We start from the raw sequence: 14,056 nt of genomic DNA, 5'->3' as shown, positions 1-14,056 counted from the left end.
GGAAAAGAGAGGGAGAGAGAGAAAGAGGAGAGGGGACACAGTCATAGGACACAACTATGGTGTCCCAGCAGGGACAAATAGCACTTAGCTAGAAGCCCACATGTCCTTATACATTAAATAACCTCACATAGTAAAAGTTTCTCAGTCATGTTGTCTGTACGGCAGCCTCATAAAGTATAAAAGGCTCATCTGAATATTCATTCGTTATTTACAACCAGAAAAACACTTTTAGCTGATAAGATTAGTGTAAAGAACTTTTCAGTCCTGTGGAACCTGTTGTCAGTGAAGGATTTACATGTGAAACAGTTCTATGTAGACCCTTTGTAAAAGAATCCACAAGGAACTGTTGGCAACTCTAGGCTGAATTGCCTTTAACGTTTTCAGGCTGTATTTCCTAAGTGCTGTAGTGGACCTCTGCCTCTCTGGTTTAAGAACCCCATGCCCCCCCAACCACCCCAGCCCCCCACCATCAGTGAGCTGAGTCCTGGTCCCGGATGCACACACCACCGTCACCCTCAAGGTCTGATTCTAGCTTCGGTGGGAAAAGGAGGGAGGGAGGGAAGGAGGGAGGGAGGGAGGGAGACGAGGGAGACGAGGGAGAGGGGGGGGGGGGCAGGGGATGGCTCACCGTTGGCCATCCCGGGTGAGAGGTGGTCACGATCGTTGTGTCTGCGTCTGGATTGGTCTCGGCTCTGCCGACCCTGCTGCTGCTGCTGCTGCTGCTGCTGCTGGGGAGGGGGCTGGCCCTCCAGCATGCTCACAATGTCCATCCGGTCAATAGCCTTCAGCGCCAGATACAGACTGTCCACTGGTGGAGAGAGAGAGAGAGACAGAGGAGAGAGAGAGAGAGAGGAGAGAGAGAGAGAGACAGGGAGAGAGAGAAAGAGAGAGAGAGATGGGTGTGGAGGGAAGATGGGGGTGAGTCGTGCATGCAGTAAAAAGAGGAGATAGGTTAAGAGAGGAAAGATGGGAGGGATGAATGTGAGAGAAGGTGGAGGACATATACAAGTTTGGAAATATAGGGAGAGAAAAGTTGTAGTTAGTGGACCAGTGAGCATAACCCTGTTAGAGAGATAGTGGGTGGTTTTAAAATCGTCTTATTTGCGGAGAGAGAGAAAGAGAGACCCACAGAGAGAGAGAGAGAGAGAGAGAGAAGTGCTATGGGTATTGATGTGCATTGCATGATGTGTTGACATTGTGTGTCATTGCACTGATGTTTTAACATTATTGTGTATGTGCATAACTGTGTGTGTGTGTGTGTGTGTGTGTGTGTGTGTGTGTACTCACTCTTAGCTCTCTTTCCCTCACGTGTAGCCCACAGGTTCAGAAGTGTAGAGCTTTGCTCCAGGAGGGAATTAGGGTTCTCCACACGGATCTTATTGATGTGGTCCACACTGAAGTGGAGCTCTCTTGCCAACTCTGCACACATAAACACAGACAAAGGCACAAACATGTGCATACAGATAGACAGACAGACAGACAGACAGACAGACACACACACACACACACACACACACACACACACAGACACAGATGAGGCCAGAGGCACAAACACAAGCAAACCCCAACACACACACAGTCACACCAGACACACACATGCTTTCATGGTTGGTTAGGGTGCTAACCTCTAGCCTGCAGTAAAATCTCTTTACTACATTTAACAGGCCTGAAATGAAATTCCTTAGGCACCATACCCCCCATTTCTCTCCCTCCCTTACTCTCTCTCTCTCTCTCTCTCTCTCTCTCACACACACACACACACACACTCACCAGCCCAGCTTAGTCCCAGCTGTTCAGCTATGACGGCCATCTTGAGCTCTGTCCTCTCCATGGCACTCAATGATGCTGCAGGCACATACAGTGATGAGCGCTCCAGTGTGCGAAAAGATGTGTATGAGTGGTGTGAGTCTATATGTGAGTATTTATGTTTCTCTGTGTGTGTGTGTGTGTGTGTGTGTGTGTGTGTGTGTGTGTGTGTGTGTGTGTTTATGTGCGTTATCTGTGAGTATGTCAGGTGAGGGAGGGTGAAATAGAGTGCTTTTACCCATGGCAGGCTCATTCAAGGCGCTGTATCTCTCTCTCAGGGCCAGAGGGGTCAAAGTCCTCCTGCGGTCCTCACTGCCCACAATCTGCCATCAGAAAAGGCCAGAGTGTCACTGTGTCCGTATCGTGTGCTTGGGTTTGTGGTGTGTGTGTGTGTGTGTGTGTGTGTGTGTGTGTGTGTGTGTGTGTGTGTGGGTGTCCTACCTTAATGCAGGGAGGCATTGTAATGTTAAGGTTGCAGAGCACCTGCTGACTATCTTCGTATTTGGTCGACTTCCGCAAGAAAGACAAAAACCCAGAAGGTTCTTTACTGCTGTCTCTGACCTGAGGAGGAAAAGAGACCGATAGAGAGAGAAGCTAAAAAAAGAGGGATTGATAAGTAGAGTAACAGAGGGGGGGAGGTGGGGTCAACAGGGTCGAACATTTCACTGAGGCGATGGTGAATAACCCCAATAGGGACAGATAAAAGAAGGATACAGACCGAGCATATTTGAGGAGTAGATTGAAGGATAGAAGAGAAACAGGACATGGACATGTTGAGAAAGGGACACCTTAACCCTTAACTGATGCACTTAGTGTAAACACTGGCTTTTTACACTACTTAGACGGTAGAGGCCGACATGGACATTAATGATAGCAGCATGGGTTGGTAGTTGGGGAGAAACAGGGAGGGAAAGATTAACAGAGGATAAGACTAACTTTATTGTGACAGCTAGTGGAATCGGTAAACACAGGTATAGGCAAAACAGTGCCAGATAGATGAGGGATGAAGGCTGCAAGACATACAGACAGACGGACAGACAGAGTGCACCTTGACCGAGACGGGCAGGCGGTTGTCCCTGAAGGCCTGGAAGCTGAAGCAGCGGGGCTGCTGGGTAGCCTTCCTGACGGGGATCAGGTTCCCTGAGCACTCCAGGTGCAGCGGCATGCCCTCCATCACCTGCAGGGGGCGACAGCATTTCATTCTGTCAGCATTCAGAACAGGATTCAGATGAGGCTAGTATCTGTCATCCTTCCTGTCCTCTTCCTCATTCTCTTCGACAGGTACAACCACCTATGTGTTCCTCTCACACCCTCTTGCCCCTTTCCTCATCTCTCTTTCTTCTACTCTCTCTCTCTCTCTCCATGACTTTCTATCCCTCCCTCTATCCATGACTTTCTCTCCCTCCCTCTCTCCATGACGTTCTCTCCCTCCCTCTCTCCATGACTTTCTCTCCCTCCATCTCTCCATGACATTCTCTCTCTCCCTCTCCCTCCCCATCTCCATGACATTCTCTCCCTCCATCTCTCCGTGACGTTCTCTCCCTCCATCTCTCCATGACATTCTCTCTCTCCCTCTCTCCATGACGTTCTCTCCCTTCCTCTCTCTCCACCCAGGTGCCGTACCTCGATGTCTCGGCTGCGGGCCACTTCCGTGAAGTTCTCGTGCTGCTCCAGGGTCTTGTCCATCTTGTCGTCGGTCATGCAGTAGCAACGCAGGCGCCCTTCGCGAACCTCGTTCATCTTGGCGAACACCACGAACTTGGCCATGTAGGGCACGGCCACCAGCTCGCGGTACAGGAGGTTGGCAAAGGACACCGCCTCCGCCGTACGAGGGCAGTCCGCCAGCCAGAACCTGCCAACCCAGGAGGAGGAGCAGAACAGAGGAGAAAGGAGGAGAGAGGAGGAGGAGAGAGGAGAGAAAATGAGAGGAGGATATGAAACAGAAGGGGCGTGAGAGAGGAAAGATATCAAAGAGAGGTATACAGACAGTGGCAGAGTAAGCAGTGAATACAGACAGAATAGACCACACTTTTATTGGATATCACCCTCTCTATTTTTACATGTTTACATTTTAGATCTAACTACTGGACTGGACTGTTCATCTCCACATGCAGCAAATCAGCTACATAAGCTTGTTATCAAGTCAGTGGCTAAAGTATACTGCAGAAATGCGGTTATGCTTCATGTTTCATTATTCTTATAAAATAAAGCTTTAGAGAGAGGAAAGAGCCAATAGACCCAAGAGAGTTCCATTATCAGCATCATAGTTGGCCCCACAAGGCTTCCTTTTTAACATTCCATATGTTATCTTAATGCAGAGGAAGTAGATTGGGGCCCAAATAGAATGTTCAAGCATTGTTTTTGTTTTTATTGCTGAAAGGGTCTATAAGAAAGAAGGGGATAGAGAGAAGTTGAGGAGTGAAAACAATAAGGAGCGGGAACAGAGTACTGAAGAACAGAAATGGCCAGATAAAGAGGAAGTGAAGAAGAGAGTGAAGAAAGGGATATGTGCATAAGTGGGTGCTTACCGCGCTGAGACATTGGTAGTAAAGTTGGCACAGTCACTGGAGTAGAGCAACTTGGTGGTTCCTGTGATGTCCTCCCACTGAGCTGGGGCTGTACCACCTGGGGGGGGGGGGGGGGGGGGGGGTGTTAGAACAACAGCACTACCTCTCATATGCCTGTATGACATATGTATTTTGTATAGCATTGTGATTTGTCTCATCATATTTGTGTATACACCAATGATGAGAGTCCATAAGCAGCCAGTTTCAGTTTGTGTTTGGATAGGGGTAGAAGTATTAAGAATGGGAATACAGTCCAAAAATAAGAGACATGTGTATTAGGAAATATGTGTGTGTGTGTGTGTGTTGATGTCAAATGTTGGTGATGTGTTAGTGTACGGTACATGCGTACCAATGACACTGCAGAGCAAGCGCAGGCTGGTGGTGTCTCCCTCGCCGGTGTCACGGGGGCTGTCCTTCCAGGACGGGGGTAGGGGGATGCGCAGGCCGATGGGTCGGTGGAACTTACGGCGGCGAGGCTCCACCGTCACCACCGGGCTGAACGTGGCCTGGTTGCCCAGGAGCTTCGCAACCAGCTCATCTGGGACCGGCTGGGCCTGGAGGTGGGGTAGAGGAGAGAGGATGGATGGATGGATGGATGGATGGATGGATGGATGGATGGAAAAGAAAAAGGGTGAAGGAGATGGATGTATGGAGGGATAAAGAGAAGTGGTAGAGACAAAAGGGATAATTTATTATAAGAAAAAAAGATGAGAAGGTGGTTGAGTGATGCAGATGATAAGTAGTGGAGAGAGGGAGAGAAAATGGGAAAAGTAATATATTGATATTAGTGATATCATATATTTCAGTAATTGTGAAGGACAGATGGTGTAGGAGTAGAGGCCATGTTGAGGTATGGGGGACATAGAATGACATGGGGGTGAAAAGGGGAAAGGAGTGATGGATATGCGGAAGAATGGAGTGAGGGAGGAAGGTAAATGGGCGTGGAGGAATAGATTGAAGAGAGAGAGGGAGAGGGATGGAGTGATGGCATGAAGAAAGTGAGGAGGAAGAGAGATAGAGAGATGAGTCCAGAGTGATTGATGGGCGATAGAGGTGCAGAGGATGAAGATGATGAAACAGATATGGGGAAGGGGATATGGAGATAAGGAGGGGACACACAGAGAGGGTGATAGAGGGATACAGAGAGCAGAGGAGGAGAAGAGATGAAAAGGATATGCGAAAAACAAAAATGAAGAGGTGAGGGATGGAGAGGAGTGATGCAGAGATGTGAGTGGGTGGGTGTGGAAGGGGTGGGGGTTTTGAGTAGTGTGTGAGAGATGTGAGGGGGTGGGTGGGTGTGGAAGGGGTGGGGGTTTTGAGTAGTGTGTGAGAGATGTGAGGGGGTGGGTGGGTGTGGAAGGGGTGGGGGTTTTGAGTAGAGTGTGAGAGATGTGAGGGGTGCAGTCATAGTGAAAGTACAGATAGAATCCAGGGGGTGAGAGAGGAGTGGTAGAGAGAGAGGGGATGGCGAAGCAGCGTGATGTGAGAAAGAATGAGGGATGATGGAGAGACACAGTTAAAGTACAGAGGTGGGAGAGTGATGGGGTGGTGTGGCACATGATGGGTGGACATGGAATGAAAAAAAGAGAGAGAGAGAGAGAGAGGGGGTAAGCAGGTGAAAGGAATTGCAGGGAAAACCAATAACAGAGAAAACAATAATGGAGCATGTCGTGTCAATGGACAAACACATAGACGTGTATGCAAATGAGAGTAGTGGGGCCAGATAAGAAATAACAGGTACAAATGGATGAATGATGACACCCAGACATAGAAAAGGAACAAAGAATAAAGAGGAGAAAAGAAAGAGTTCTTTTATTCCTTTATAAATTGTTCTGAGAAGAACATGACTGCAGCAGACATGGTGGTGATCAATAAAAGTGTTTTATTGTAAAAAGTTACAAAGGCACAGAGACTGTGAAAGTGCTATCATATGCATGAGGCACAGTTGATTCATTTAAGTATTAAATATGACAGTCTTGTATGTAACCCCTAATAAGGCTATTGTGAATATTAAGGTAATAAATCATTCTGCTATAGTTGTTAAGAATATTTCTGAGTCAAGTCAACTCAACTATAACAGTTGAGCAGTAAAGCTGTTCAGTATAATATTATGAAATAGAAGCTCAGGCATTGAAATGTTGCATAGAGGACAGATGATAGATTAATATTTCCATTCATTAGTTTTGCACTGTTCAGTTCTAAACCTCATCCAGTATTTCTGTATCAGCACTCCTTAGCAACCATTATAAATTATGTACCACAGGTTGTCAGGACTTCCATGAAAAGTGGAGAGGTCTTGCCCCACACATTATTAACAACTGAATGCCTGTACATTTCCCTTGCTTATTTTGTGACTACGAACCCAAACAAGTCGGCAGATTTACAGTATGTACTACTGTTGTGTGGCTTAGACCAGATTTCAGTAGATAACTTCAAATAACATATATTCAAAAAGGCAGGGTGAATCAGATGAATCAGCAGACACCAAACACACTCAGGGTCACGTGACAACATAATTCACTTTACACTCCAATGAGTGGTTCACTTGCTCAGCATAGAGTTACTCTCTCAGGGGCTTGTTGCGTGGGGGAATCCAGCAAATCTCCATCCTGAGACGAACCTACAGGATGGAGGAGGGTCACGGAGGATCATGGGGATCACTGGAAGAATAAATACAGTCCTCTAACTGAGCACAGCTACACAGCCCCATAAATACAGTCCTCTAACTGAGCACAGCTACACAGCCCCATAAATACAGTCCTCTAACTGAGCACAGCTACACAGCCCCATAAATACAGTCCTCTAACTGAGCACAGCTACACAGCCCCATAAATACAGTCCTCTAACTGAGCACAGCTACACAGCCCCATAAATACAGTCCTCTAACTGAGCACAGCTACACAGCCCCATAAATACAGTACTCTAACTGAGCACAGCTACACAGGCCCACGTCTCTTAGTCTTAGTCTCATCCAACCAGTTACAGTCTGCTCACTCCTGTCTATTCCTGAACATGCCAATCATGCATTTACAAGATGCAGTTTAGTGGTGCTCAGTCTTGCTTCTGGAGATCTACCTTTCAAAATATCTTTGAATATCTTGTAACAGAGTTGGTGGACCAGCAGAATCATAGTTAAAGGTGCTATGTGTAGTTTCGAGTTGTCTTGAATGCACCATTATGATTGCAACGGCACTGTTCCATTGACTTGCATTGCATTTAACACAACGCCACATGTGGTGCAAAGTGGTATTACAAGAGCACAGGTGCAGCGCTAGCTGGTTTGCTGACTTGCTAACAGTGGATATCTGGGCAATACAGCATAGGTGTTTTTGACATTACGTTAAAATGGTTGTTTCTTCACATTCTGTTGCTAATACTACACATAGCGCCTTTAAGCAACAGCATGAAATTACACCTAAACAGGTATCACAATCCCTTTCAGACATAATTAAATATAAGGCAAGCACATTCAACTGAAAGTTACTTTAAGTTAGGTCCAGGCTCTTTCTTCATCATTCAACATATACCCCGAATACCATCAAACCACTTACAAAAAACATCCAAATGCCAGATTTCTCAAACCAACCAACATTCAACAATCAGCATACCAGTACACCATCCGGTAACCAACATACACCAAACAAACACCTTTCATTTAAAACTTGCTTTCACTATTACATACTCAAGAATACAGACTTTCACAACCACCTGCATTCGAAGATGCAAACTTGCTCACAAGTTAGTCAGGTCCAAACTATATTGTGGGACTGACGCAAACTCAATGGCGTGCCTCACACCCCTCCCAGCAACACCCCTGACATCCCTCACACAGCAGTCTGGGACAGGATGAGCTGCCAATCACAGTGACAGACAGATACGTAGTGACGGGAAGGTGGCTGTAAACGCATGCACCCTAGGGGGTGAGTCTTCTTCCTCTACCCCCTTCCTCCTCCTCCTCCTCCTCCTCCTCCTCCTGCTGCTGCTGCTGCTCCCAGCTCACCTGCAGGCCCAGCCGGACACGCTTGGTCACTGCTGTCTCGGGGAAGGATGCCTGCACTTGCGGCACCAGCTTGCTGGTCAGCTGACCTCCTTCCGGACCAATCAGGTCGCTCTCCTGCTGGATGCGGGACACCACGGCAAAGTAGAGTGGGAAGTCGGTGGAGATGATGCGGCGAATTCGCTTTTTCCCCAGCTCCTCTTGGCTCTCTAGGTCTGGGGTGCACAGAGAAGAGGAAGCTAAAGATAGGATTTGCTGGCTGGCGCTGAAGCTACAATCCAGGAGTTTACCGGTACTTCAACTTAAAGTAGAAATATGCCTCAGTGTGTCTCAGTAGAAGTGAATAGCTGTCACTGTGTTGACTAAGATCTGTTAGCTCAGCTGAGAATGTTAGCTTTCTGGTTCTTGATCGTTGCTGATGTCGCTTACCCTCATCCATGCCGTTCAGGATGGTCTCCAACACCTCGTCACCATAGCGATTGCGATGCTCCTTCCACACTGATCCGTTCTCACTTCTCAGGACCACAAGCTCACGGTCACCCCGCCCCAGTGCTGCAAAGTGGGGGATCTCCACAATCACTGGCCTGTTAGCATGAACAAACACATAAAAAGACAAATTTCATTAAACTGAACTTAATTTGAATGAGAAAAATTCTCTAAAAAATAAAATTAATTTGAATGAGAAAAATTCTCTAAAAAATGCTCTATTAACTGAGTTTAGTGTGCTGGGATCACACTTATATTATGTGCATGTGTGTGTGTTTGTCTACACTGCAAAAACTGCTTATCTAACAAAATCTAACCAAGTGTTATTAATCTTATTTGAAGATAAAAAAACTAGTTGGTATTGTTTTCAGTATAAAGAGACTTACCTAGTGCTTTCTTGTGAAATCATTTGAGTGCGTTAAGCAAATTTGTCCTAAAAACAAGCAAATTTTTCTGCCAGTGCGTTGAGTAAATTTGTCTTGATAAGACTCCTTAAAATAAGTCAAAGTCTTCTTAAATTAAGTCATAATGTTCTTTTGAGAGGGTGCTAGGTAAGTCTTTTCATACTAAAAACAATACCAAATAGATTTTTTAATCTTAATATAAGATTAATAACATTTGGTTAGAATTAATTTTTTGCAGTGTATCTGTTTATCTATGTATCTGTGGGTGTTCTCAGGGGGGTCAGGATTTGGAGGGTTAGCTTCAGCCAGTTAGCATCCACCATTTTTAAAATGGTGTCCCTCAGGTACCCATTCACTTACATACTATACAAATGCTTCCTGTCTACAAGTATGTGGATTGGTGGATGAGCTGTCAATTTCCTGCTGTGAGGATCAGCCAATCGAAACAGACAACATAATTTGTGCCTATTGCTAATGTGGCACCTAATTGACTTGTTTGTGAAAATCTGGCTGAACATGACGTGACGCATGCTGAACTTAACACAATGCATATTTGCTGGTTGGTTTGTTGGTGTTCTTACCCTAGGAACTGCATGCCCGCTGGGCCCAGGGAGATGATGCGGCTGGCAAGCCCTTCCCCCTCCACGAGCGGGGGCGGGGTTTGGAGCTTCTGGGGCTTGACCAGGCGGCAGGTGATGCGGGTTGGGGCAGCGCAGGTGCGTGGAGGCACAATCACACGCAGCCCATTGTGTCTGCTGCCCCGCATGGAGCCACCACGAGCATCCACCATGAAGCTCACCAGGAACCTGTAAATACACAACCCACCCATGGATACAAAGTCAATTACATCCAAAGTATACATCATACACATTCACATGCACAGGTATGTTACCTATACAATATTGAGCACATATATGGTGTGTATACTATCACACTGTCAAACAGTCTGCGGTATCACCATTTATGTGACCAGATTTGCGTTGCTTGTTTAACTTGTTTGTTGCTTGTGTGTGTGTGTGTGTGTGTGTGTGTGTGTGTGTGTGTGTGTGTGTGTGTGTGTGTGTGTCCACACTGACCCAGTGTGTATGGGGCTGGCGACTGGGCTGACGTTATCTGAGGTTTCAGTGGCAGGACTGCTGGGAATCAGTGAGTCCTCATCGTACTCCTTTGGCAGGGGGAGGGGTGTGTGTTGCTGTAAAGGGGAACATACAGGTTCAGTTCAATCCATCTCTATCCAATTCAGTTAAACTGAACTGAATAAAGCACTTTCCATAGACAATAACTGCCATTAAATGTTTTGAACAATTCTCATAAACATCTGAACTTCTTTTATAAACCTATACAAAGTATTAACAACTTCTTTGAACAACAACAAAAAAGTACAAAGAACCATTAGCACAAAGACTCCACTATGGTGTCATGAAAGTGGGTAGAAAATCCCAAAATATCTTCAGCATGCCATCACTGCTAGAGTGATAAATGATGAGTCAGTGTGGGCCCACTCTGGGTGATGGGTGGGCGTTTTTAGTGTCAGTGTGCAATGGGGCTCCAGACCTGATCAATCTCATGCTCCTTTAAGACCACAGTCTCTGGGGACACACAAGGAATCCTGGGAATTGCTGGAGAGTAATTCCTTTTGAAAAAGAGAAAGAGAGAGAGAGAGAAAAAAAAAAGGAAAACGTTGACTGGATTTTTCAAGCAGCTCTACATATGAATAACCGTATGTTTATAATAAATATTTCTACTCCTGCATCAGTGCATACACATACAAAAAAGAAATACAACATACTCATTCAAAAACAACATCACACAGCTTTCAGATATACAGTACATATTTGACTAGCACTGGTGGACCATACACACACATACACTCATTCAGACTAATTCTCACACACTTACTCTATAGCTTTCTTTGGAGAGAGGAAATCATCATCATGGTCCTTCATGCCGTCCATTTTTAGGTATCTGGCCCCGTCGTTACAGAGCAACTCCTCACCTACAGACACACACACACACGCACACACACACACACACACACACACACACACACACACACACACACACACACACACACAGTGTCACAGGGAGAGCCCACAACAAACAGAAAGTCTGGCAGATGTGTGAGACAGCGCTACATTCACATGAAGAGTTGAACAACCCCCAGTCACTAAGAAAGCGGTGAGGAACAGAGAAGACAAGCAGAGAAAATGGCGTGAATGTGGGGGACAATAAAAAAGAGAGAGAGAGAGAGAGAGAGAGAGAGAAAGATGTGGTGTTACTCTATTGGTAAAAGGCTTCCTATAGTGTGAATGAAGTGATTAGAACTCAACACACTCACTCACACAGACGGTGGCAGGTGATGCTGCTGAGGGGATTAGTGAAGCTCTAGGTGTCAGTCAGGAGACTCCATCACTAACTCTTGATATCACTCTTTAGCCTCTCTCTCTGTCTCTTTCTCACACACACACACACACACACACACACACACACACACACACACACACACACACACACACAGAGCTAACTTAGTTTTTGGAGAACAACAGAAAAGCAGTTTATACAACCGAAGAGTCACCTCACATTCACCCAATGTACCCTGGAGAGTTATCGCTTACAGGCAGATTCTAAGCACAATAAGAGCACTCACATTCCCCACCCTGTTTTACACAAGCATCTACAAAAAGTCAACTATAACCCTCAGCCACAGAAACAAGACAAACAGAGACACGCAAACACCAATGCTAGTGCCATTATCATATTAGCTTGCATCAAATCAGTTACATCTGTGTAGCTAAATTTTACAACATAACTGTCATCATGACAAAGGCTCAAAACTACGCGACTATGAACACTACTTGTCTCCGGTCACCCATGGATTTACCCCTGGGAAATGTTGCAGCACAGCTGGGAATCTATCTAATGAAGCATTTCTCCCTCAGAAGATCCAGTAGGAAACTCTCCATCTCCACAAAGCTGACAGCTCTCTCCCAGCTATCCACAGAGGCAGGCAATGGGACACCCAGAGGTGTGTGTGTGTGTGTGTGTGTGTGTGTGTGTGTGTGTGTGTGTGTGTGTGTGTGTGGTTGAGTGTGTGAAAGCGTCCAAGTGTGTGTGTGTGTGTGTGTGGACTGAAAACACAACATGTTTGAGGCTCACTATGTGTGTATGCCTGTGGTGTGCGTGTGTGTGTGTGTGTGTGTGTGTGTGTGCCCAGAGAGGACTGCCGCTGAGAGTTGTTGCTATCTCCAGCAGTCTGTCTGAAGACACTCTCTATATTTAGTTTGCTGGTGACAATCTGTCAGTTAAAAGCTCTGTGAATACCCACACACACACACATACACACAAAAACACACACACAAACACAGTGGTGCCCTGCTGCATTTGAAGCTCAGCTGCTAAGCCTCTGGTTGGTGGATCAGCTTTACCACCGGGAGCAGCACCTGCTTCCCATGGTGCACCTGTCTGGCACGGCTGAGAGCACATGCTGACTTCATCAGTCTGAATCCTGTGTATGAGGACTTCCTGTCCAGAACAGTCCGAGCGACTGAATCCAAAAGCCCCAGGACAGCAGCACAGTAAAACCAAACCCCTCTCTGAAAATAACAACACTGTCTCCCTGTGTCTGTGTGTGATTAGGCATGTGTGTGTGTGTGTGTCTGGCTGTGTGTGTGCATTTGTGTGTGAGAGAGAAAGAGAGAGAAAGAGTGTGTGTGAGAGAGTGAGAGAGGAAATGTAAACTGAATGTGTACATGTGCCAATGTGAATATATCATGTTTTTCATGTATTGGTGTGAACATTTCTTTCACCCTCACTCTCTCTCTCTCTCTGTCTCTCTCTCGCTCTGTGTGTGTGAATATTTGTTCTCTCTCACTCTATGTTACCACAGGAAGTGCTGGGGATTGAGGCTTCTCCTGTTCCATCTAACCGGAGGAGAGGAACTGCCAGCACATGCCCAAGTTCCTTGCAACTGCCAAGAGATCCCCTTCTGGATCTCTCTCTCACACACAGACACACAGACACAGACACACACACACACACACACACACACAGCGAGAGAGAGACAGATAGACACACACACCTACTTTTAACTCTGATTTACCCAGTACTAAATCATCTCACTGAGCAGATATGCACATCTCACCACAGCATCTACAGACAGACACACATAGAGCAGACAAACAAAACAAGCACGTCCAAAGCACCATGAGAAAACGGAGGCCCCATTGGCCCTCCCAGCCCTTCCTCCCCTCCAGAAGGACTGGGACAGATGGATCAAGTGAGAGAACCTGCAGCGTTAGTGACGGTTAAATGTTACCAAGTACAAACACAGAGACACACACAACATGCCCATGAGAAAATCAGCATTGCAGGCACAGAGTGAGAGAGTAAAGGGGCCATGAGAACATTGTGTGTGTGAAAGAGAGAGAGAAAGAGAGAGAGAGAGAGAGAGAGAGAGAATGCCAGAAGCTGGTCGATGGGCACTGTACACAGAGGAGAGAGATGGATGGTCATACCTAGCGTTAGCTGTGCGAGCCCTAGAGAAGGCAAAAGAGGCAGATGGTAATTTAGACTGAAGGGTAAAATGGTTCTCATTCCCACTCATCCCCTCATTTATGTGCTTAGTCATCCCCTCATTTATGTGCTTAGTCATCTGTTCACTCTCTATTCCTCACATCCTCTCACTTTTAATCAACACACACTCACTGACCTCACCGACTCCTGTATATTACACATATCTCTGCTTTGTCTACGGATAAAACAGACTCATAAAAACCTAGGATAGGAAAAAGGTAAGA

General features: G+C 46.2%; 1 protein-coding gene across 11 annotated transcripts in view; it reads right to left on the bottom strand.

Moving 5' to 3' along the window:
- ank1a (ankyrin 1, erythrocytic a) overlaps nt 1-14,056 on the bottom strand; it is a 117,049-nt gene that overhangs the window by 21,175 nt on the left and 81,818 nt on the right. For 10 of the 11 annotated variants that reach the window (XM_048242764.1, XM_048242757.1, XM_048242761.1 and 7 more), the window contains 16 exons: nt 13,775-13,795; nt 11,160-11,256; nt 10,815-10,893; nt 10,337-10,452; nt 9,842-10,066; nt 8,800-8,954; nt 8,374-8,585; nt 4,723-4,927; nt 4,335-4,431; nt 3,430-3,658; nt 2,855-2,983; nt 2,248-2,367; nt 2,045-2,129; nt 1,771-1,845; nt 1,288-1,419; nt 629-808 (listed from right to left, as the gene is read on the bottom strand). In XM_048242764.1, coding sequence (XP_048098721.1) covers nt 629-808; nt 1,288-1,419; nt 1,771-1,845; nt 2,045-2,129; nt 2,248-2,367; nt 2,855-2,983; nt 3,430-3,658; nt 4,335-4,431; nt 4,723-4,927; nt 8,374-8,585; nt 8,800-8,954; nt 9,842-10,066; nt 10,337-10,452; nt 10,815-10,893; nt 11,160-11,256; nt 13,775-13,795 — 2,157 coding nt within the window. The remainder of the gene's footprint in view (nt 1-628; nt 809-1,287; nt 1,420-1,770; nt 1,846-2,044; nt 2,130-2,247; nt 2,368-2,854; nt 2,984-3,429; nt 3,659-4,334; nt 4,432-4,722; nt 4,928-8,373; nt 8,586-8,799; nt 8,955-9,841; nt 10,067-10,336; nt 10,453-10,814; nt 10,894-11,159; nt 11,257-13,774; nt 13,796-14,056) is intronic. The other variant, XM_048242758.1, reaches the window with a different exon arrangement.

This window comes from Alosa alosa, chromosome 5 (genome assembly GCF_017589495.1).
Source record: "Alosa alosa isolate M-15738 ecotype Scorff River chromosome 5, AALO_Geno_1.1, whole genome shotgun sequence".
NCBI classification, from domain to species: Eukaryota; Metazoa; Chordata; class Actinopteri; order Clupeiformes; family Clupeidae; genus Alosa; species Alosa alosa.
This window is presented reverse-complemented; position numbering and strand designations above follow the sequence as displayed.